The sequence below is a fragment of the Erithacus rubecula genome (genome assembly GCF_903797595.1).
Source record: "Erithacus rubecula genome assembly, chromosome: 31".
Taxonomy (NCBI): Eukaryota; Metazoa; Chordata; class Aves; order Passeriformes; family Muscicapidae; genus Erithacus; species Erithacus rubecula.
This window is the reverse complement of record NC_136682.1, coordinates 1,326,292-1,346,933: the sequence shown is the minus strand read 5'-3', so window position 1 is coordinate 1,346,933 and position 20,642 is coordinate 1,326,292. Positions and strand designations below refer to the sequence as shown.

General features: G+C 65.2%; 1 protein-coding gene across 1 annotated transcript in view; it reads right to left on the bottom strand.

Annotated features, from left to right (window-relative positions):
* The window catches only part of KMT2D (lysine methyltransferase 2D), a 29,996-nt gene extending 12,044 nt beyond the window's left edge, over positions 1-17,952 (bottom strand). The window contains 38 exon segments of the mRNA XM_079329290.1: positions 49-172; positions 265-2,351; positions 2,553-2,701; positions 3,487-3,660; positions 3,823-5,505; positions 5,653-5,703; positions 5,784-5,857; positions 6,110-6,354; positions 6,457-6,541; positions 6,839-7,012; positions 7,125-7,229; positions 7,539-7,613; positions 8,538-8,727; positions 8,810-8,934; positions 9,556-9,636; positions 9,639-9,668; positions 9,757-9,763; positions 9,765-9,901; positions 9,983-10,198; positions 10,284-10,325; positions 10,417-10,523; positions 10,615-10,779; positions 10,863-11,044; positions 11,255-11,359; positions 11,461-11,571; positions 11,866-11,979; positions 12,175-13,037; positions 13,129-13,263; positions 13,504-14,498; positions 14,625-14,791; positions 14,871-14,985; positions 15,068-15,233; positions 15,333-15,498; positions 15,590-15,687; positions 15,768-16,018; positions 16,106-16,232; positions 16,304-16,382; positions 17,812-17,952. Coding sequence (XP_079185416.1) covers positions 49-172; positions 265-2,351; positions 2,553-2,701; positions 3,487-3,660; positions 3,823-5,505; positions 5,653-5,703; positions 5,784-5,857; positions 6,110-6,354; positions 6,457-6,541; positions 6,839-7,012; positions 7,125-7,229; positions 7,539-7,613; positions 8,538-8,727; positions 8,810-8,934; positions 9,556-9,636; positions 9,639-9,668; positions 9,757-9,763; positions 9,765-9,901; positions 9,983-10,198; positions 10,284-10,325; positions 10,417-10,523; positions 10,615-10,779; positions 10,863-11,044; positions 11,255-11,359; positions 11,461-11,571; positions 11,866-11,979; positions 12,175-13,037; positions 13,129-13,263; positions 13,504-14,498; positions 14,625-14,791; positions 14,871-14,985; positions 15,068-15,233; positions 15,333-15,498; positions 15,590-15,687; positions 15,768-16,018; positions 16,106-16,232; positions 16,304-16,352 — 9,770 coding nt within the window. The 5' untranslated portion in view covers positions 16,353-16,382; positions 17,812-17,952.
* Positions 17,953-20,642: the final 2,690 nt, after the last annotated feature.

Genomic DNA, 20,642 nt, shown 5'->3' with positions numbered 1-20,642 from the left:
CAACCTGCCTGCCCCACTCTGTGCCTCCCAGATCCCCATGCCTGTTACCTGTTCATGCCTGGGGCCACCCCAATGCTACCCTGAGCCATCACCTTCTTGATGCCCTTCAGTGCCACCATCTTGGCCTTAGCAATGGGGTCCATGATGTCCTCGGCCGCAAACTTGTCCAGGTCTGTTGGGACAGAGACCACAGCACATTCAGCCCTATGCCTCCCACCCAAAAGGGGCCTGTGCTCCCCCTAAACAACCCCCTGCAGCCCCTACCTGTGTCTGGGAAGAAGCTGTTGGCCAGCTGCTGTTGCATGACGAGCTGGGGAGGCTTCAGGCCCAGGGTGGGGGGCTGTACCCCAGCCATTGGCTTCTGCACCAGCACCTGCTGCTGGCTCTGCTGTGGCTGCCCCAGAGCCACCTGCACCCCGTGGGGGGATGACAGCACATGGGGCTGCCCAGAGCCCATGCCCATGTGGGGGGCCAGAGCTGGGCCCTGCTGGGGTGCGTTGAGCCGGGGGGGCTGTGGTGGCAGCAGTGGTGGCCGGGCCACCAGCCCCAGCTGGAGGGGTGTCTGTGGGGTGCCCAGACGGGGTGGCTGCCCCTCGGGAGGCTGCCCAGATGCCCCTGTGTGCAGCATGGGGTGCCCCGGGGCTGGGAGGTGGGGGGTGCCACGGGGCAAGTGGGCTGACATCTGCTGCTTCTTCTGCAGCTCCTTCTTCTCGTGCTCCAGGAGGTCCTCGATGAGCAATGGCAGCTCACTGGCCACCAACGAGCTCTCCATCTTGTCCAAGTCATCTGCTGGCGAGTGCCGGGCACTGCCCAGCCCCAAGGCTCCACTGTCCAGCTCAAACTTCTCCAGCAAGGGGTTGCTCTGGCCACCCAGCTGGGCAGTTGCCAGCCCACGGCCAGGGCCAGTGTAGGGGTCTTTCTCCAGCACGGGGACGCCAGTGTGGCCACTGTTGGAGAACTGAGTCAGGCTGAGGCGAGTGGGGCCAGTGCTGGAGCTCAGGAGAGTCTGGCCAGGTTTGACACTCAGGCCCAGGGAAGCAGAGATTTTATCTGTGCCCTGCAGTGCTTCTGACTTGACTGGCACTGGGAGGCGCTCGGGACCAGCAGTGAACTGGCAGGGTGAGGTCTTCAGGCAGCCATCCTCCAGCTTGGGCTTGACATCAGTGGGCAGCGAGCCAGCCTTTGCATCCACACCCTGTGCCTTGAAAGCTGAGTCAGGGGCCAGCACAGAGCCTGTGGGGCAGCCAGAGAGTCCCAAACCCATTCCAGACACCAATCCTTCCTTGGGCACCTCCTGATCCTCCACAGATGGGGTCACATCTTTGCTGTCCCCAGGGTCTGGGAGCTTCAAGGTGGGTGCTGGTGGTTCTGTCTTGAGCTGGGCCTCACGCTCTGCCTTCTCGTTGGCCGACTCGACCAGGCGCAGGTGCTCGTTGAAAATGTCCTTCTTGTCACCCGTGTCCAGCTCAGGGTCAGTGTAGGCCAGCAGGTCGAACTCGTCACCATTCAGCAGGTCATCAAGGTGGGGGTCTGCTGTCTCCAGGCTGTCCAAATTATCCAAGTCATCATCCCCTTTGGCCACATCTGGATCCAGGCTGAGGTTGGCCAAATCATCATCGTCTTCCAAGTCTTTGTGGGAGCCGAAGTCATCATCCAAATCAGGCTCCACGGGAACCTCGCAGGGCAGCCGCCCCCCCTCCAGGCTCAGGTGGCTCTTCCCTGGGGCAGGCACAGGGTCTGGAGCAGCAGGGCCATCCTTGGGACCCTCGGGGCGAAGGGTGGCACCGGAGGACAGCGGGCGTGGGGGGATGTGCTGCTGCAGCTCCAGGGTGGGGGCTGGCAGCGGCGGGGCCGCCTTGGCGTGGGGCTGCTGGTGGCTGTTGCCCATCTCGGCTCCCTGCGGGGATGCAGGTGGCAGCTGTGCTGGAACCTTCTGGGATGGCAGTGCCTGCATGGGCATGATGGGGGTGCACAGGGCTTGCGGGGTGCCTTCCTCCCCGGGCAGGAAGAAGCGAGGCCGGGGTGCCTGGGGGGCAAAGGGAGATCCCACGACACCCCCGGGTCCCTTCTGCACGTTGTGTCGCAGCTCGATGAAGGGAGCACCCAGGGCAGCTGGTGAGGGGGGCACGGCCTCGGCAGGGGTGGGCAGGCGGGTGCCCAGGCTGCCCATGGGGGTCCCAGTGGCCGGGGGGGCGAAGCGGGAGGTGACAGGGAGCCGCAGGGCCGCCACGGCCGCTTGTTGCTGCTGCTGCTGCCAGAGGTGCTGCTGCTGCTGCTGCTGCTGCTGCTGTGGGGATGGCGATGGGAAGACCCCACGGGGGTAGAAGGCCTGGGGGGGCCCCACTGCCGCCCTGGAAGACACCGTGGTGTTGGTACCAGCTTGGTACAGCCCCGACACATGCTGTCCCATCCTCCTCTGATTGGACCAAGCACCCAAAAACTCACAGCCATCCCCTCCCTCCAAAGTAACACCCACAAGCTGGGGGTACACTTGCTGATGCTGGCTCCCACCCGTGCATGCTGAGCCCATCTCCCTGTCAGGGGGCACCCACCGCCCACTGATGTCCAGCATGGCTGGCGTGGCTGCTGGCGGGGGCCGGGACAGCCGCTCGTCCTGTGCGAACGCTGCCTGCACCATGACAGAGCCAGGCAGCTTCCCAGCACCAGCTGCCGTGGCCAGAGTCCCGAGGAGAGCCTTGTCCTGGAGGGAGGAAGGAAAAAAAAGAGAGTCAACCCCTCCATCAGCCACATCCCCGCCATGCACACTGTGCCCCTCCATCAGCAGCAGCCATCCTGTGCACCCGTGCCCCTCCATCAGCAGCATCCATCCTGTGCACCTCTGCCCCTCCATCAGCCAAATCCCCCCATGCACCCTGCCCCTCCATCAGCCACAACCCTCCTGTGCATCTCTGCCCCTCCATCAGCCACATCCCTCCTGTGCACCTCTGCCCCTCCATCAGCCACATCTCCCCCATGCACCTCTGCCTCTTAATCAGCCAAATTCCCCCCCATGCACCCCTGCCCCTCCATCAGCCACATCCCCCTGTGTACCCATGACCCTCCATCAGCCACAACCCTCCTGTGCACCCCTGCCCCTCCATCAGCCACATCCCTCCTGTGCACCCCTGCCCCTCCATCAACCACAGCCCCCCATGCACCCATGGTCCTTCATCAGCCAAATCCCCCCTGTGTACCCATCCCCACCGTGCACCCCTGCCCCCAATCAGCCAAACCCACCCCGTGCACCCCTGCCCCTCCATCAGCCTCCTCCATCAGCCACAACCCTCCTGTGCACCCCTGCCCCTCCATCAGCCACATCCCTCCTGTGCACCCCTGCCCCTCCATCAGCCACATCCCTCCTGTGCATCTCTGCCCCTCCATCAGCCAAATCGCTCCTGTGCACCCCTGCCCCTCCATCAGCCACATCCCTCCTGTGCATCTCTGCCCCTCCATCAGCCACATCCCCCCGTGCCCCAGCTCTCCCACCTGTGCTGGTTGGTAGGGGGCCATGCCCCGGCTCAGCTCGAAGCTCTGCCCGCCGGCCTCAGGGGCCCAGGCAGCTGGTGAGGAGGAGGCGGCAGCAGCCGCGCTCTCCTTCTCCTGACGAAGGCTGTTCCGCTGGATCTGCTGGCGGATGAGCAGCTCCCGGAGCCGCTGGCGCTGAGAAGAATTCAGTGTTAGAGCCCAGAGTGACAACAGGACCAAAACCAGTAAAACAAAACATGTATGGAGTGACCATCAATGCCTCCACAGCCCCAGTTTTTCCCTTTCAGTCTCCCCCAAACCCAAATGGATATAGCTGGATCTCAGGAGAGGCCTCACCTGCCGCTGCTTCTCCAGCTCTGACTGACTCATGGTGCCCAGAGCCCCATCCTGGCCACCGGGCAGCTCTGCCAGGTCCCGGTTTGGGGGTGCTGAGAGCCCTGCAGCCACCTCCTCCCTCTTGTCAGCCGTCAGTCCCAGCGCAGCGCGGGGCAGGAAGGCTCCAGAAGGGTCCTGCTGCTGCGGGGGGCCCGGGGGCTGCGGCGGCAGCACCGATGGGGGTCGCAGGGGCGAGAGGCTGTACGAGTCGTGGGCAGCAGCAGTGCCAGGGCCCAGCGGGCTGCTGGCCTGGTGGAAGCTGGGGGATGAGGCGTAGGCCGAGCTCTGGGGCTTCCCAGAGCCATAATGGCTGTTGATCCCGTGGGGCTGGTGGGACGGGGAGCCCTTGAGCGGCTCCGAGACGGCCGGGGGGAAGGTGAAGCGCATGGGGGGCTGGTTCCCTGGGAACACGCTGGCACCGGGCGAGCGGGCAAAGGGTGGCTGTGGCCCGGCCGCTGCCTTGGCGTGGGGGTCACCGGCTGGGGCGCCCCCAAAACCTCCACCAGCCGCACCCACAGACTTGAACCCCGGTTCTGGCATCTGTGGGCGTGGGGGCTTGTGCAGGGGGGTGAAGGGATCCCGTGATTGCGGCCGGGAGGGCGGTTGGGAGTAGGGATCCGGGGATTGGAAGCGAGGGGTGACAGGGGACTGGCAGAAGGCTTCGTTGGAGAGAGGGCGGGGGGTCAGAGGGGACTGGGAGCTGGATTGGGACTGGGGGCTGGCAGGGATGCGGGAGAAGGGCTCAGAGGGCAGGGAGCGGGGTGGGAGGGCGCAGCAAGCCTCGGGGGGCTGCAGTCGGGGCGTCAGCGGGGGCTGCGAGTAGGGGTCCAGGTAGGGTGACTGACGGTAGAGATCAGGGTGGCCAGGGGGCGAGGGGGCCAGGGGATGGGGGTCGGGGGGCCGGTGCCCCAGCCCCGGGCTCTGCGGCTCTACCTGAGAGACCCGTGGGGTCATGGGGGCTTTGAAGACGTCGGCCGCCTTCAGCTCCGCAGCCGAGAGGTGGGGGCCACCAGGAGAGTCCCCGTAGCCCATGGCAGAAGTGTAGCCGGGCGAGCAGACCCCCAGGCTCCCCCCATCCTCCTTCTTCACCTCCAGACCCTTCTTCTGCTCCCCAAAAGGCAGGGGAGAGAGCAGGGCCTCAGGGGGCCGTGCCCCAGGACTGCCTGGCACCGAGAGGTTGTCCAAGGAAGGGCACCGGGGCTTCAGGAAGGGGTCAGGGGTGCCAGGTTGGTGCCGGGGGGTGCCAGGTGGGGTGGGGTGGAAGTCAGGGGGTGCACGGGGGGCTGTGAGGGGCTGGGGCTGGCCAGGGAAGGGCTGGAAGGCAGCACCCGACGTGGGGCTCTGGCCCAGGGGAGAGGGGAAGCGAGGCTCCAGCGAGTAGGCGGAGGCCGCGCCGTAGGGATCGTGCGAAGGCACTTGGGCGGGGGACTGGGGCGGGAGCTTAAGGAAGAGCTCGCTGGGAGACTCTGGTCCCCCTCCAGCACCAGCTGGGGGCTTCAGGAAGCCCTCTCCGGCGGCTGGGGGGCTGCTGATGTAGACGGGCTGTGCCCCTGACGGCACCGGGATCCGCAGGTGCAGCGAGGGCCTCTCAGGCTTGCGCAGTCCCTCCCCTTTGGTCTGCTTGTTGATCTGGCTCTCGGCCTGCTGCAGAGAGAGCCGGGCTGTCAGCGCTGTCTGTGGGAGCCCTGCTGCCCTCTCCGTGGGCTGGGCACGGGCTGGGGGTGGGCACACCATGTCCCCCTCCCCAGGGCTGGGCCGGGGCCGCCGGGCACCTCCCCGCGCCTCACGTACCTTCTGCACCTTGTTGATGCGATGAGCCGCCCGGTTATCTTTGGCCTTTTGCTAACAAAGACACGAAGCCAGCTGACTTGCAGCCCCCCGGTGCCCCGGCCCCCCCACCCCAATGACTTCCCAGCACTCACCAAATACGGGGCTTTGTCCGTGGCAGGGACTTTCCTCCAGAGCTTCATGATCTGTTTGCAGCGGCTCGACCAGTCTGGGAGTCCAGTACGAGCAGATAAAGGGGAGAAAAGCAACATTAACCCGGACCTGACAAGCCCACTCGTATCCTTGGTGGGTGACTGCCTCTCCCTCATGAGAAGGGACAGCTCTGTGCCCAGGAGATGAAGCTGAAACCCCCAGAACAGCTAAGATTTTCCCCTCAAAAAAGTGACCAAGGGAGTCACACTCCACCCATACCCACAACCCTCACTCCAACAGGGCGGCTGCAGCTCCCCCAGAGCCCTACCTGGATAATCCTGCTTGAGATTGGGGAAGTTCATGTTGGCGTAGAGGACGGGGGAGATGGTGGAGAGCTCACCCAGCTCCTCGTCCTTCTCCCAGCGCTGCAAACTGCGCTGGTTGTAGGACAGCCCATCGCCCTCTCCCTCCGTCGTGGGGGTCGTGGGGGTCGAGGGGGTGGTGGCAGCTGAGCTGCTGGCCCAGGGGCTCTCGGGCTCGCAGTGGTCTGGGCTGAAGAAGCCACTCCGCTCCCTGAGTGGAGAGGAGTGTCACAGGTTGTGAGGGGAGAGTGGGACCCACAACACCCTGCAGTTCAATCCCTCCAAGGAAAGATCCTTCAGCTCCTCAAAGTACCTGTTATCAAGGAATGGGGACTGGCAGACCCCCGAGTACGAGTCCAAGGAGACGGATCCGGAGAGTGAGCCCAGGGAAACGCTCCCTGTGAGGGAAAGGAGATGGGTTGCAGGGAAAGCAAAGCTGGGGCACAAGCCTGCACCTGCCCTGGGGGTCCAAACAACACCCAGACAACACAACCCCCGAAAATGCCTCTCATGTTCACCTCTGGAACAACAGGGAATACCCAGAAACCTGAGCTCTCAGGTATCACAGGCACCACTGCTCTCCAAGCAGATCAACCCCATGAGTTTGGATTTCCTGGGGGTGGTAACAAGCCCTGCCCTCCACCACACTCTCCATGGATCTCCAGGATGGCAGGGGCTCTGCCAGTTCCACCCACCCTGCCCTGAGAGCTGGAGATCTCCTTGCAGGAAGGGCCGCTGTGCTCGGCTGGGGTCCTGCCCGGCCTCCATCCCCGCGGCCACGCAGTTGAGGGGCTGCTCCCCGCGCTCCGCCGAGCCCAGCACGTCCTTGAAGAGCTGCTGCACGTCTTTGCTCTCCATCTTGGGCAGCTCTGCAGGAGCAAAAGCAGGAGCTGGGTGTGATGGGAAGGGAAGAAACCTCGGGGTCATGGTGCTGGAACCACTGTTGCTTCAGCAGAAAAGGGGGGCACGGGATGGTCTCACCTTCTGTGGGGATCTTGTCGAGGTCAGAGCTTAGCGCTCCCTCGCCCGGGGTTGCTGGTTTTTCAGTGTCCCCACGGTCTGGGGAATCCTTTGGCTCGTCAGCCCCTGTGAGGAAGAATCAGGAAATGCCCTCAGCTCCCTGGGGCTCCCCGGCTCAGGGCCCTCAGCCCTCATCACCCAACAAGGGACAGGAGGCCGTCGGTCCTCCAGGGACGCCGCGCCACGTGGGGGCGCTCTAGGCGCTACTCTATGGTCAGCGGCATCATGTGACTGACATGGTATAGGGAACCATAGAGCTCAGCCCTGCCCAGAGCGGACCCTCAACCATAGAGTTCCGTCTCGATGGTCGTGGCCGCCCTAGGGCCCGTGGAGGACTCGGCTGTTGGGGGTCACAGAGGGGTCCCCGCGCCTCACCCAGATCCTCGGCCTTGGCGTCGTCCTTGCCATCATCATCGGGAGCGGCGGCGCTGCCGTCAGTGCTGTCATCCCCTGCAGGGTACCCCAGGATTCAGCGAGCAGGGTCAGGGCCCCTGGACCCCCAGCATCCCCCCGACCCTCAGCATCCCCCTGCACCCCTCAATGGCCCCCCGACCCCCAGCATCCCCCTGCACCCCTCAATGGCCCCCCCGACCCCCAGCATCCCCCTGCACCCCTCAATGGCCCCCCCGACCCCCAGCATCCCCCTGCACCCCTCAATGGCCCCCCGACCCTCAGCATCCCCCTGCATCCCTCAATGGCCCCCCGACCCCCAGCATCCCTCTACACCCCTCAATGGCCCCCTGAGCCCCAGCATCCCCCTGCACCCCTCAATGGCCCCAAACCCCAGCATCCCCCTGCACCCCTCAATGGCAATGGCCCCCCGACCCCCAGCATCCCCCTGCACCCCTCGATGGCCCCCCGACCCTCAGCATCCCCCTGCACCCCTCAATGGCCCCTCAACCCCCAGCATCCCCCTGCACCCCTCAATGGCAATGGCCCCCCGACCCCCAGCATCCCCCTGCACCCCTCGATGGCCCCTCGACCCCCAGCATCCCCCTGCACCCCTCAATGGCCCCCCGACCCTCAGCATCCCCCTGCACCCCTCAATGGCCCCCCAACCCCCAACATCCCCCTACACCCCTCAATGGCAATAGCAGCCCACCCCACAGTCCTTGGCATTCTCCACCGAGCCTCAGTGTCCACAGCAGCCCCCACAATCCCAGCAACCTCCAATATTCCCCCCCAACAACTCCAGCGTCCCAGAAGAACCCCTCAGCCATCCTGGGGACCCCAATAACTTCCAACAACCCCAGTAACAACCCCCAGCAAGCCCAGGGATCCCCAGTCAAGTCCAGGGACCCACAATGACCCTGTAAGCCCCTCCTGGTCAGCAGCCATGGTTTGGGTTGCAGACCCACTCCTGGTCACACTCACCTCGGGGGTGGGTGGGGGTCTCCCTCCTGTCCAAGGTGCCCCCCTGCAGTGCCCCAGTGAGGGTGAGGTCCCCCTTGGGCCTTGGGGCACCCTGGCCCAAGGAGGGGCGGGCAGCCCCGTCCCCCACCCCGCCTGCTGCCAGCAGCGCCTTCCTGCTCAGGTCCATCAGTGCCTTCCCAAAAAATGCTTCCTGCAATGGGAGGGTTCTATCAGCATTGGGGGTCCCCCCATCCATCCCCCCATCCCCCTCCAGCTCCCCCCATCCATCCCACCTGCAGGTATGGGGGGAACATGTCCTCCAACTTGCTCTTCTTCCGTCCCCGACGCTTTTTCTTCTCGTCCCCCTCTCCTGAGCCTGGATCCAGGCCAGCCTCGGCTGGGACATCTCCTGGAGCCCCTGCAACAGCCCCCCAGGAATGAACACCCACCCCCCAAAAAGGGTCTGGGGGTGTTCCTGTGCCACTGGCACAGAACTGTGGGGGTACATCCCTGCACATCCCTGGGAGTGAGAAGGGAGCGGGAAATGAAGAAAAAGAACAGTGCTGAGAAGGAAAATGAAAAAAGGAGGGAAGGGAGAAGTCCAGGAAGGAAGGACTCCAGGTAGGACAAGGGGAAAAAAGGGAGGGGGGGAAGAAGGGAGAAAAAAAAAAGGAGGAAAGCAAGGAGGAAAGCAAGGAGGAAAGCAAGGAGGAAAGCAAGGAGGAAAGCAAGGAGGAAAGCAAGGAGGAAAGCAAGGAGGAAAGCAAGGAGGAAAGCAAGGAGGAAAGCAAGGAGGAAAGCAAGGAGGAAAGCAAGGAGGAAAGCAAGGAGGAAAGCAAGGAGGAAAGCAAGGAGGAAGCAAGGAGGAAAGCAAGGAGGAAAGCAGCAGGAAAGCAAGGAGGAAAGCAAGGAGGAAGCAAGGAGGAAAGCAAGGAGGAAAGCAAGGAGGAAAGCAAGGAGGAAAGCAGGAGAAAGCAAGGGGAAAGCAAGAGAAAACAAGGAGGAAAACAAGGAGGAAAAGGGTGCCACTGTGCCCTACCATCCTCAGGGTGCCCCTCGGTGCTCAGCCCCTCACGCCCACGTCCGGCGCACCGCTGGCACTTCTGAGGCCGCGTGTGGATTTGCGCTGCCGCCACCTGAACCCGCCAATGCCTGGGGGCAGAGGAGTAGGGAGGATCCCAGTCAGGCCTGGGGGGTCACAGGAGAGCCTGGAAGGGTTCAGGGCCTGCAGGACACTCACCAGGCCGTGTATGGTTTGCGCTTCCTCTTCTTGCACTCCTCAGGGTCCTCCAGCCCCTTCCCTGAGTCTCCATCAGCTCCAACATCACGGTCGGGGCTGGCTGGAGCCTCCAGCTTGATCTCACACTCCATGTGCTCCACACCCACTGCCAGGAGGGTGCATGTTAGTGGCATCCCCAGACACCCCCACACTGCAGTCCCCCATTTCTCCAACCAGCAACACCCACCCTCAGCTTTGAGCAGCTCATCGGTGTCCAGGTCACCATCCTTCTTGTCTTCAGAGCCCAGGGGGTCGCCCCCCTCCAGCCCCCCATCCCCATTGAGGGTGCCCGGGCGGCCCTTGCGCTGCCGCCGCTTGTGCAGGGGTGACAGGGTCAGGTTGCGCAGCACGGCCATCCCCGTCTCCGTCAGCCACACGCCCTCGAAGCGGAAATACTGGGGCTCTGAGGGGACAAACACCAGCGTTGGGGACAAATGCCAGCACAGAAAAGGGCACAGCCCACAGCCCTGGTATGGCCGTGCACATACCTGGATCCTTGGCTTTGATCATCTCTGCAGAAGGTGGGGGCACTGCAGAAGGAAAGCAGAGGGGCAGGTGATTCCCCACACCACTCAAACACCCTGCAGACCCCCCAGAGCTCCCCCTGCCCCATGAGCTCACCAGGTTTGACCACGTAGGGCTGGCAGGCACTGCAGTCAAAACCTTCATCCGCAGCCTGCTCCACCTCCTCCTCAGTGAACAGGCTGTCACACGCTGCGTGCAGCCACCTGTGGGCAGCGGGGGGACCTGTCACACACCACACCCCCCCCTTGAAGCACCCCAAATTTGAGCCCCTCACACCCAGGGCACGGTGCTCACCGATCGCAGTGCCGGCACTGGATGAGCAGGTCGTCCTCCACGTACTTCTCACGGCAGAAGGGGCAGACGACGAGGCTGGCGCAGGGCGCGCAGTGCGTGTAGTTATTCTGCCACTCGCAGTGGAAACCGGGGTTTGCAGCCCCGCACTGCACACAGCACACACACCTGCACAGTGGGGAGGGATTGAGGGGTCAGCACCAGCACTGAGCTCCCCCCTCCCCGTGGCTCCCAGTGCGTCCCCCACGCACCACTTGCACTTCCAGCCGCCCTTGGGCACGGTCTGCAGCGGCGGGTCCAGGCAGTAGGTGTGGTAGCTGATGTCGCAGTCGTCGCAGAGCAGCAGGCGCGAGGGGTCGGAGGCTTTGCCGCACACCTCGCACACGATGCACTCCACGCAGCGCCAGCCCTTCAGCAGCATCACCTTGGTGATCTGGGGACACGGGAGGGCAGCCACCTCAGCCCTGGGCATGGCCAAGGGTCTCTAGGCTTGGTGTGGCTGTGTGGGATACTCCAGGGCTTGGCATGGATGTGCCAGAGCACAGCTCAACACACAGATGTGCCAGGCATGACCTTGTGTGTGTCCCTGGGCGACACAGCACAGTCCTGGGGTGGGACCAGGAGTCCTGGGTCCTCTCCTCACCTTGCTGTTGACACAGTAGGGGTGGTAGCACTGGGAGCACTGGGAGCAGGCCAGGAGGTGCCCCTCGGCCCCACGCCCGAAGCTGCCGCACACCACGCACATGTCCTGGGGGGGAAAGAGGTCATGAGTGAGGAGACAGGGGTTGGCAGAGGAGAGACAGTCTGTCCCACCCTGTCTGTCTGTCCATCCTGCCATGCCCTGGTTACCTGCATGAGCACAAACTTGTCAGTGTTGGAGAAGAGGACAACTGTGTTCTGCATTGTGTCATCATCGTCCTCGTCATCCTCCTTGCTGGGCGAGCTCTCCACATCAGCGAGCTGAGGACAGAGAGGCTCAGTCAGCACTGAGGAAAGGCTCTCTGTGCAATCTGAGGGGCACCAGGAAGACACAGGGGCAGCAGAACCCCTCCCTAGGGGGAAGTTCTGTACCTGCCTTTTGTGGTGAAGCAAACACCCAGGCAGCTCCACCTCCCATGAGATCCCAATGCACCCCACACTAAGGATTCTTATGTCTTTCCAAGGGAGGGATGATGGGAAAGGGGATGGGAGAGACTCTCAGCCTATAAGCTCAAAGATTCCCTGAATCCCACCTCTGCCCCAGCCCAGCCTTACTGCTAAGGTGTCAACAGACGAGGTGGTCGACTTCAGGCGTGCACGGCCCCGGCCTCGGCCCCCGTGGGACCCACCTCGGGGGCGCCTCCGCCCAGGGAAGCTGCTGCTGCGACCCTGTGGCCAAGGGGAGAGGGGAGTTACAGCACTGGGGGGCCCAGTGGGACCCCCATGGCAGGGCAGCAGAGGGGCACTGGCCCCCCATCCTCGGCCCTCACCAACTTGCTGCAGCCCAGGGAGGGGATGTGGCCCCAGCAGGGTGCTCAGGGTGAGGGGTACCCACAAAGTTGTGGTAAGTGGGGTCTCCCTTACCTGCTTGACACGGGAGCGCCCGGGAGAGCTGCGGCGCCGGCTCTTGTCCCCGTCACCCTTGGCTGCTGGCTCGAAGAGCAGCGAGTCATCGGTCTCAGCACCCAGCGGCAGCGACCCAGCGTCCTCCTTCTGCAGGCTGGCATCAGCTGAGGCTGGGCCCAGCTCAGGGGACAGAGACCCCCCACCCTCGGGATCCGGGGACCCCAGCAGCGGCTCCGAGCCAGGGAAGCTGCTGCTCGTGTCCCCCTGGCTCAGGTTGGAGATCTCGTTGAGGATGTCGGGCCGCGGGCGCAGCGCGGGGGGCTCGGGGCACCCCTCGTCCCCGTGCCCCAGCAGCTTCTCGTTGGTAGTGCACACCTCCATGGGGGTCTCAGGGCCCAGCTCCTCTGGTTCCAGGAGCAGGGGTGACCCTGAAGGGGACCCCTTGACTTCAGGGTCCCCCCCAGCCCGGGCTTCTTCCAGCGCATCCTCCTCACTGAGCGGTGGGGAGCTTCCACTGGTGCCCTCCCTCTCCAGCCTCGGCGCCTCTTCTTCCTCCTCCTCCTCCTCCTCAGGCAGGCCTGGGAAGGGCCCCAGCTCAGGGGCTGGGCTGCCACGGGGGGCATCTCCAGGGGGGCTGGCTGGGGACTCCCCCTCGCCACCGGCCATCTCCATCTCCTCATCCTCAGGTGGCTCAGCGGGGGCCAGGGTGACAGCAGGGGAGCCCAGGGGTGGCGGTGGGGAGCCAGGGGGGTCAGTGTCCATGGCGGTGCCAGGGCTGCCAGGGGGCTCAGGCAGGGCTGGGGTGGGGGGCTCGAGCACCTCGTCCTCCTTAGCATCAGGGGAGGGAGCTGGAGTCCGTGCAGGTGAGATGGCACGGAGAGCTGAGGATAGAGAGGGGGAAGAGTGATATTACTGCCCCTCCAGAGACACCCACCCACCCCAATCCCAATCCTGCTGTTTCCCCAGACCTACCTGGGGGAGCTGAGGGTGGGGGTGTCATCTCAGGGGGCAGTGAGGGCTCTGGCTCCAGCTCCATCTCCTCCTCGGGGAGCACTTCAGGAGCCAGGGCTGGCGCTTCCTCTGCCACTGTCACCTCAGGGAGGAGACCTGAGGGATGGGGATGGGGTGAGGGGGTCCCCTCCACTGCCCTGTGCCATCCAGCCTGGGACTGAGAGGCAAGACCCTCCCCCAGGTCCCCAAGTACCCCAAAACAGGGCACCAGCACATGAAAACAGGAATATGGGGATCAGACAAAGCCAGTGTTGGGAGAAGCCCCTGGTGCAGGAACCCCACACCCAACAGAGATAACAAGAGGGGAAAGAGAACAGTGAAAAGTCCCCAAATTACCTGGTGGTTTCAGGTCCTCCTCGGGGTGCAGCTCACTGGGGACTGGCTCTTCAGGGGGTAACTCAACAAGGGGGGGCTCTTCAGGGCTCAGCTTCTCGGGGGGCAACGCTTCGGGAGGAGGTTCCTCGGGGAGCAGCTCGATGGGGGGTGGTTCATTGGGGGGCAACTCTTCAAGGGGCAACTCCTCGAGGGGTAGTTCCTGGAGGGGCAGCTCCTTGGGGGGTATCTCCTGGAGGGGCAGTTCCTGGAGGGGCAGATCCTTGGGGGGCAGTTCCTGGAGGGGTAGCTCCTCGAGGGGTGGCTCCTTGGGGGGTAGTTCCTCAAGGGGTGGCTCATTGAGAGGCAGCTCCTCAAGGTGGGGCTCACTGAGCTGTGTCTCGTCAAGGGGAGGTTTGGGAGGTGACTCATTGGGGGGCAGCTCATCAGGGGGTGATTTGTCAATGGGCAATACTTCAAGGGGCAGCTCATGGGAGGGTGACTTTTCAAACGCTGGTTTCTCAGGGGGCAGCTCGGCAAGGGGAGGGACGTCGAGGGGCAGCTCGTTGTGGGGTGGTTCACTGGGGGGCAACTCCTCAGGGGAGGGTCTGTCAGGGGGCAGCTCAGCAAGGGATGGTGTCTCAAGGGGCAGCTCCTCAGAGGGAGGCTCCTCAGGGGGCAGCATGAGGGCAAGGGGCTCCTCAGGGGGCTGCACATCAGGAGGCTGAATGTCAGAGGGCTGCGTGTCGGGGGGTGGCTGATCGGGGGGCAGTTCAGCAGAGGGCAGCTCTTCAGGGGGTCCCTCACTGGGGAGCACCTCCACAGAGGCCAGCTCGCCAGGAGGAGGCTCAGCACTGCCTGGGGGAGCCTCCTCGGGGTCTGGGGGCGTCTCATTGGGGTCTGGGGGTGCCTCCTTGGGGTCCACGAGGGGCTGTATCTCCTCATCACCCCCCACAGGCTCCAGCTCAGGCGGGGGCACGGGCACATCCGTCGGCTCACTGGGGACAGGGGACTCTGACCTGGCATGGGGAAAAACCTGGGTGAGGGGGCAGCGCTCAGGCCACCCCATCCCCAAGGCTGTGGGGCACACCCCACCCACAAAGGGCCTGACCCTCCCTCCATAGCAGCACCCCATCTCCACTCACATCTGGGCAGGTGGCTCAGGCCGTGGTGAGTGTTGTGGCTCTGTGGGGACATCGGCCGTGGCACGGCGCTGCTGGCAGTCCCCACACACCGCTGACTCCGGGGACCAACGGCAGCTGGAGTCGAGCCCCGCGGGGTGCCGGCCACAGTCTGAGCAGACCCAGCAGTTCTGGGGGGAAGCAGAGATGTGTCAGGGGGTGCAGTGGTGGGGCAGGCACCCTGTACCCCCGAGTGAGATCAGGATGTACCTTGCACTTCCAGGAGCCGGTGGGGAGGCCCTGGGCGGCTGGCTCCATGCAGGAGGTGTGGTAGCCCTTGTCACACGCCTCGCACACCAGCATGGCAGAGTCCTGGCCGCGCTGCCTGTGGGGCACAGGGGCAAGTGTGGGCTGGGACCCCTCCTTGGATGTATATCCCACTCCTCACCGAGGGGGTAAGGGCTCACCTGCAGGTTTGGCACACTTTGCACTCGGGGCACTGCCAGCCCGAGCGCTTGCGAGGCGTCAGGGAGATGTCCAGGCAGGCCCCGTGGAAGTGCTGCCCGCAGCTGGTGCACAACACCAGATCCTGCAGCTCGTCCAGCCCTTTGCACATCGAGCACCGCGCGTCCTCTGCCAGCCACAACACAAGGGGGTCAGCGCCATCGTGCCTCTCAGGACCCTCCCAGGGTCCCAGCACCCAGGGGTGGTGGTGTCCCCAGCCCCACGCACCCATATCCACAGCCTCAGCCAGGTGTTGGGGGCAGAGCAGCCGCAGGGTCTTCATGGACTGGAAGCAGCCGCTGGCGGCGGCACAGGGGAAGTGGTAGAGGCGGGAGCAGCCGGTGGCCGCCCGGCACGGGATGGTGGCCCCTGCCCGCCCGCAGCGTTCACATTTCTGAGAGAGAGGAGTCCAAGGGGTCAGCACTGCTGCAGGGCAGCCAAACCGAGCCCCTGCCATCCCCCCGGACCCCTCAGGATCCGCTCACCTGTGAGATCCCTGAGAAAACAGCTCTGGCCACGCCGGCCACCTCCGGCTCTGCACCAGCCGCCCAGGCCGCACACCAGTGGTGCACCCAGCAGTGCCCTGTGGGGAGGGGGTGTCAGGGACAGCTTGGGGACACCCAGGTGGCAGGATGGGGACCCCCGTGCTGTGAGCACACTCACCTGTCGGCTCGAAGAGCTGCGCTGGGGTCACCCCCTCGGAGAAGCCAATCTGTGCCAGGCCGTCCCCCACCAGCTCTGGCTCTGGGGGGAGCTGGCTGGGCCCTGGGGGAGGCTGGCCAGGCCCATCAGGGGGCTCGTGGCCCACCAGCCGCTCGGGCCAGTCGGGCACCGGCTCGAAGCGCTGCAGCTCCCGCTGCCCGTGTAGGCTCCAGTCCCCACAGTTGCAGAGGGCACAGCGGCGGCCCAGCGGGCTGGGAGAGAGCAATAGGGGGTGTTAGAGATATTTAGGACCCTCTCAATAGCTCCAAGCCACCCCTGAGTGTTCCCACCCTCCTCACCTGCCAGCCTCGGGAGGTCCCTCCATGCCCCTGCTCTCCGGCTCTGGCCCCGCAGAGGCTCCTTCGGGGGGTTTCAGGGGGTCCCCCTCGGCGCTGCCCATCTCCTCCGAGGCCATCACCCCATGGGCTGTGGGGAGAGGGGGTGTCACCATCACAGGGGAAACAGGGACAGCTCCCCCAAGTCCTGCCCTGGCTCACCTGGCGCGGCTGCGTCCTTCTCCTCGCTGGGCACCTTCTCTTCGTCCATCCTGCCTCCGGCGTTCCTGGGGGGCCACAGCTGTAGGGGGGACATCCATCAGCACCAGGGATGGTGACACACACATTCCCCAGGACCTCTGCAGCCCCCCACGACCCTCTACCCAAGGGACAGGGCAGCATCTTCCCATCACTCTCTCCAAGGCAATCAATAGGAATATTCCCCAGGAACACGGGGTGACTCCGGGCTCCCAGGGGGTCCTGGAGACCCCCTGGCCTCTTCCATACCCCCCTACCACTCTAGGTGTTCCCCAAATCCAGGCAGTGACACCCTAACATATCTGGGGCAACCAAGCCTTCAAGTGACCTCGATTAAACCGTGGGGGAAAGGGGATCAGTGACCCCAGTTCTACCACACACCAGCACCCCAGGGAGTCACCACGACCCCTGAGGAGCCCTCGGGACCCTCAGAGAAGCACACACAGAGCTCACAGCGAAATGAGACCCCCCCAGCGCCACCCACGTGGGAGATATTCGGGGAGATTTCAGGATTCAGCAGAAAACGGGGTCCCCACCACCAACACCTGCTTGTGCCCCTAATTCCTCAAGGGCAGCACCAATCCTACACAGTACGGGGGTCCCGGGATAGATACGGGGGGGAGACTCACCCCAAAACGCAACGCACAAACCGGGGGGGGCCATGCCCTGATCTGCAGCCGCCCCCTCCCACCGCTGCCTCACGTGCACCCCAAAATCCCGAGAGGGCTCCGGTACGGCGGGGACCCCAAACCCGACCACGAGCCGCACACGGGGCGAGGGGGGAGACCCGGAGGGGACCCGCGGGCACCGGGGAGCCCCCAGCGCAGAGCCCAGGGCTGGGGCAGCGCCAGCCCCCCAAAAACCCGGGACGGCGCGGGGAGGGCGGAGGGAGCCCCCGGCGGGGTCCCGGGAGCGTCGTGTCCCACCCAGCACCTCCCCCCTCCCGGTTCCCGGTGGGCCCGGGGATATTGGGGCCTTCCCGGAAAGGCTCCGGGGCCGGGGGTATTCGGGCCCTCCCGGGAAAGGCAGCGGGGCCGGGGGAGGCCCGGCCCGCGCCCCCGGCTGGGCCGAAGCACCACGCGGGGACACCCCCCCTCCCGCACCCTCCCCGGCGCGCCCGGGCCACGCTCCCCCGCTCCCCGGTGCAACCGGGGGGTCGACCCGGCCAGGCCCCGATCCCCGGCCCACCGCGGCCTACGCTGGCACCGGCACCGGGCGCCGAGCGACGGGCCCGGCCGTACCTGCGCTGCAGCCGCCCGGGCCCCACCGGTACCGGACACAAAGGCGTGGGAGCCGCGCTCCGGCCCGGCCCCGGTCAGGCCTTACCGGGAGCGGCGGCACGGCGGAGGCGCGGCGGCCCGAGCCCGCACGACCGCGGGGCCGCTCCTTCCGGGGCCGCCGGGGCCCGTCCCGCCCGCGCGGGCCCCCCGGCGGGGCCGTTCGCACCCCCGCGCCCCCCGCCCGGTGCTCACCCCCGCGGCCGCCCTACGCCGACGGGCCTCGGGGCGCGGGGCGTTCGGTGCTCCCCGGCGCGGCCATTTCCAGAGGAAAGTAGGTCCCGCCGCCCGCCCCCGCCCCGCCCCGCCCGCCCCGCCGGGGCCGCCGCCGCGCTGGGTCCTAAGGGGGAGCCGCGGAGCGGGGGGGCGCCGCCGCTCCCGCACTACTTTGGGCGGCGGGGCTGCGGGCGGAGGGAGACGGTGCGCGGCGGGCGGGCGCTGCGGCCGCGGCGGGGGGGGGCGCGGGGGGTGTGACGGCGCGCGCGCGGCCGCAGCGCACGCTGCCGGGCGGGGCGGGGGGGGAGATCCCTCCGCCGCGCTTAACCCCGGCGGCGCCGGGGCGGGAGCGCACGTGGGCACCGGAGGGGGCGGGGCCGGTGGCGCGGGGCTCCGCCCCCTTCCCGGGACCGGCACCGGGCTGGACCCGAGGGTGGACAGAGGGTGGTCTGAGGGACCGCGATGGGGTTAGAGGAAGGGAGGGTGGGTTCCGGGATGGGGAACCGGCCCCGAGCCGGTGTCTCCGTAATCAGCCGCTGTGTCCGGTCCCAGAGTTCTTCGTAGCAGCCGCCGGGACCGGTCCCGGTTTATCCGGAACAGATACTGTGTCTGGTGCCGGTGTTCCCGGTGTCCCTGGAGTAGTCACTGTCCCGGTCCTGGAATCCCCGGTACCAGCTGCCGAACCCAGTCCTGGGATCTCCGGTACCACCCGCCGAACTCGGTCCTGGTCCCGGTTCACCGTGGCTGCTGAACCACGGTCCAGCACCACGCTCTCCCGGTTCCGGTATCCCCGGAGCAGCCGGTCCTGCTCCCCACCGCACGGTTACCGCGAGCCCCGCACACAGCCCTTGACCCTGGAGACCCCAGACCCTAATGGGCACATGGGTCCAGCCCTGCTCAGACCCTGAACGCCCCCGGGACCCCCCAGCTCCGGAGAGGGGTGGGGGATCAGACCCAGCGCCCCCAGGAGCTCAAACCGCAGACCCAGAGATCTGGGAGGGTTATTGAGGGGGTGCAGCCCCCTGGTCCCAGCACCCCAATAACCCTCTGGACGCCCCCCAGCAGCTCCTGCTCCTCTTTACCATCGTAGTTGGGTAATTAACAATAATTAGTCAGACTGGGTGGAGATAAGCCACAAGGGGAACCACAGCCAGAGCCCCCCACACACACACTCATGAAGCAGGAGCTGAAGTTTTCAGAGGAAGAAATAGGGGGACAGGTTTGAAGATACCCCCAAAATGTCCCAGTGAGGCCCTTGGGGTGCTCAGCCCCATAAGGAGGGGGCTCAACCCCACAGCACATCCAGGGTTGGAGGGACCCCCGTGCTGGGGTATTGAAGGGGGCCTCACACGCTGCCTCCCCCCAGCAAGGAACAGCTCCCCCAGTCCAGGGGTTTATAGACAAAACAACGTTTAATTGTTTCACTCCGACTCCCACGGGTCCGGCCTCACGCTGGGAACAACACCCGCATTCAGCCCTGGCTGCCAGAGCAGGAACAGCCCCGACCTGTCCTTGTGCGTATGGGGGGGCAGCAGTGAAGAGCTGGGGGGGCTCCTGCCTGGGACAGGACCCCCAGCCCCCTGTGAGCCTCACAGCCTGTGCAAAGGGAGGGCTGCTGGACCACAGCAGCACCATGGGGTCTCCCCAGAGCCACTGCTGTGGTCTGGGTGAAGGGTCTGGGGAAGGGTCTGTGCCATCCCAGGGATCACATCAGGCAGCAGCAGGTGGATTTGCCATGAGAATTGTCCACCCAGGTGTTCTCCTCAATGAGCCTCATGAAGATCCCCATGGTCACCTGAGGACAAGGGTTGGGAACCCCTTTCCCAATGCTGGGTGGGCTCTGTCCCCCAGACCTGGGTCTCCTTGGCTGAGGACTTGAGGAAAATAGCTCCAAATAACTCCACCAGCTTCTTCCCTTCATCTGTCCTCACTCCCCAGCTGAGGACACACCTCAACAGCAGGGGACAGGCAGGATGTGCCACTGGGGTACACACAGAACCCCTCTCCCCTCAGCTGGGCCAGGTCTGTCTCTCTGGGAGGGGACAGCACCTTGGCTCTCATACAGCTTGTTGTGGTGGGTCTGGAACACCTGGAAGCTTTGGGGACAAGGGGACATCCAGGTACTTCTTCCCCTCTGTCCCAAGTGATTCATCCCTGAGTTTCGAGGGTTCCTCACCTTCTGCAGGGATGTCACCAAGCAGACCAGGACATAGCTGTGGATGTCAATGATGGAATGTGGCAGGATGGTGTACTCATCCTGGAGAGGGGAGGAAGGATAAAACCAGTGGGAGGGGTGGCTGGGAGTCCAGCATCCCCACAACACCCCCAGACCCCCCAAATTGCCCCAGCATCACCTGCCCAGGCGTGAAATTCAGTCTTGCCCACCACCACCATCTTGTTGTGGGCTGCAAGGGTGGCACCAGGTCAGGGGGGCTGCCTGGGACCCCCAAATCCTCCCTGCAGGGCTCAGACCCGCTTCCACCTCATTCCAGGGGCGCCTCAGCCCCCAGCAAAAGGTTTTGGGGCACAACCCACCCCCCACATAAGTGGGGACACATCTGTCCTCATCACCTGGGGTCCCAGAAGGTATCAGGAAGAGGGGCCCCGGGCAGGGAGCCCCCCCACCCACCTCCCGAGTGGGAATTACTGCTCTCCACCGTGGGCTCGTAGCACTCCATGAACTTTCCCTCCACAAACTGGCGGGCCAGGGATGTTTTACAGGAGCGGGGGGAAAAAACACGGCTGGGTGGTCCCGGCTTCACCCCGGGACAGGGGATGGAGCCGCACAGAGAGACGGGAACCCCTTTCCG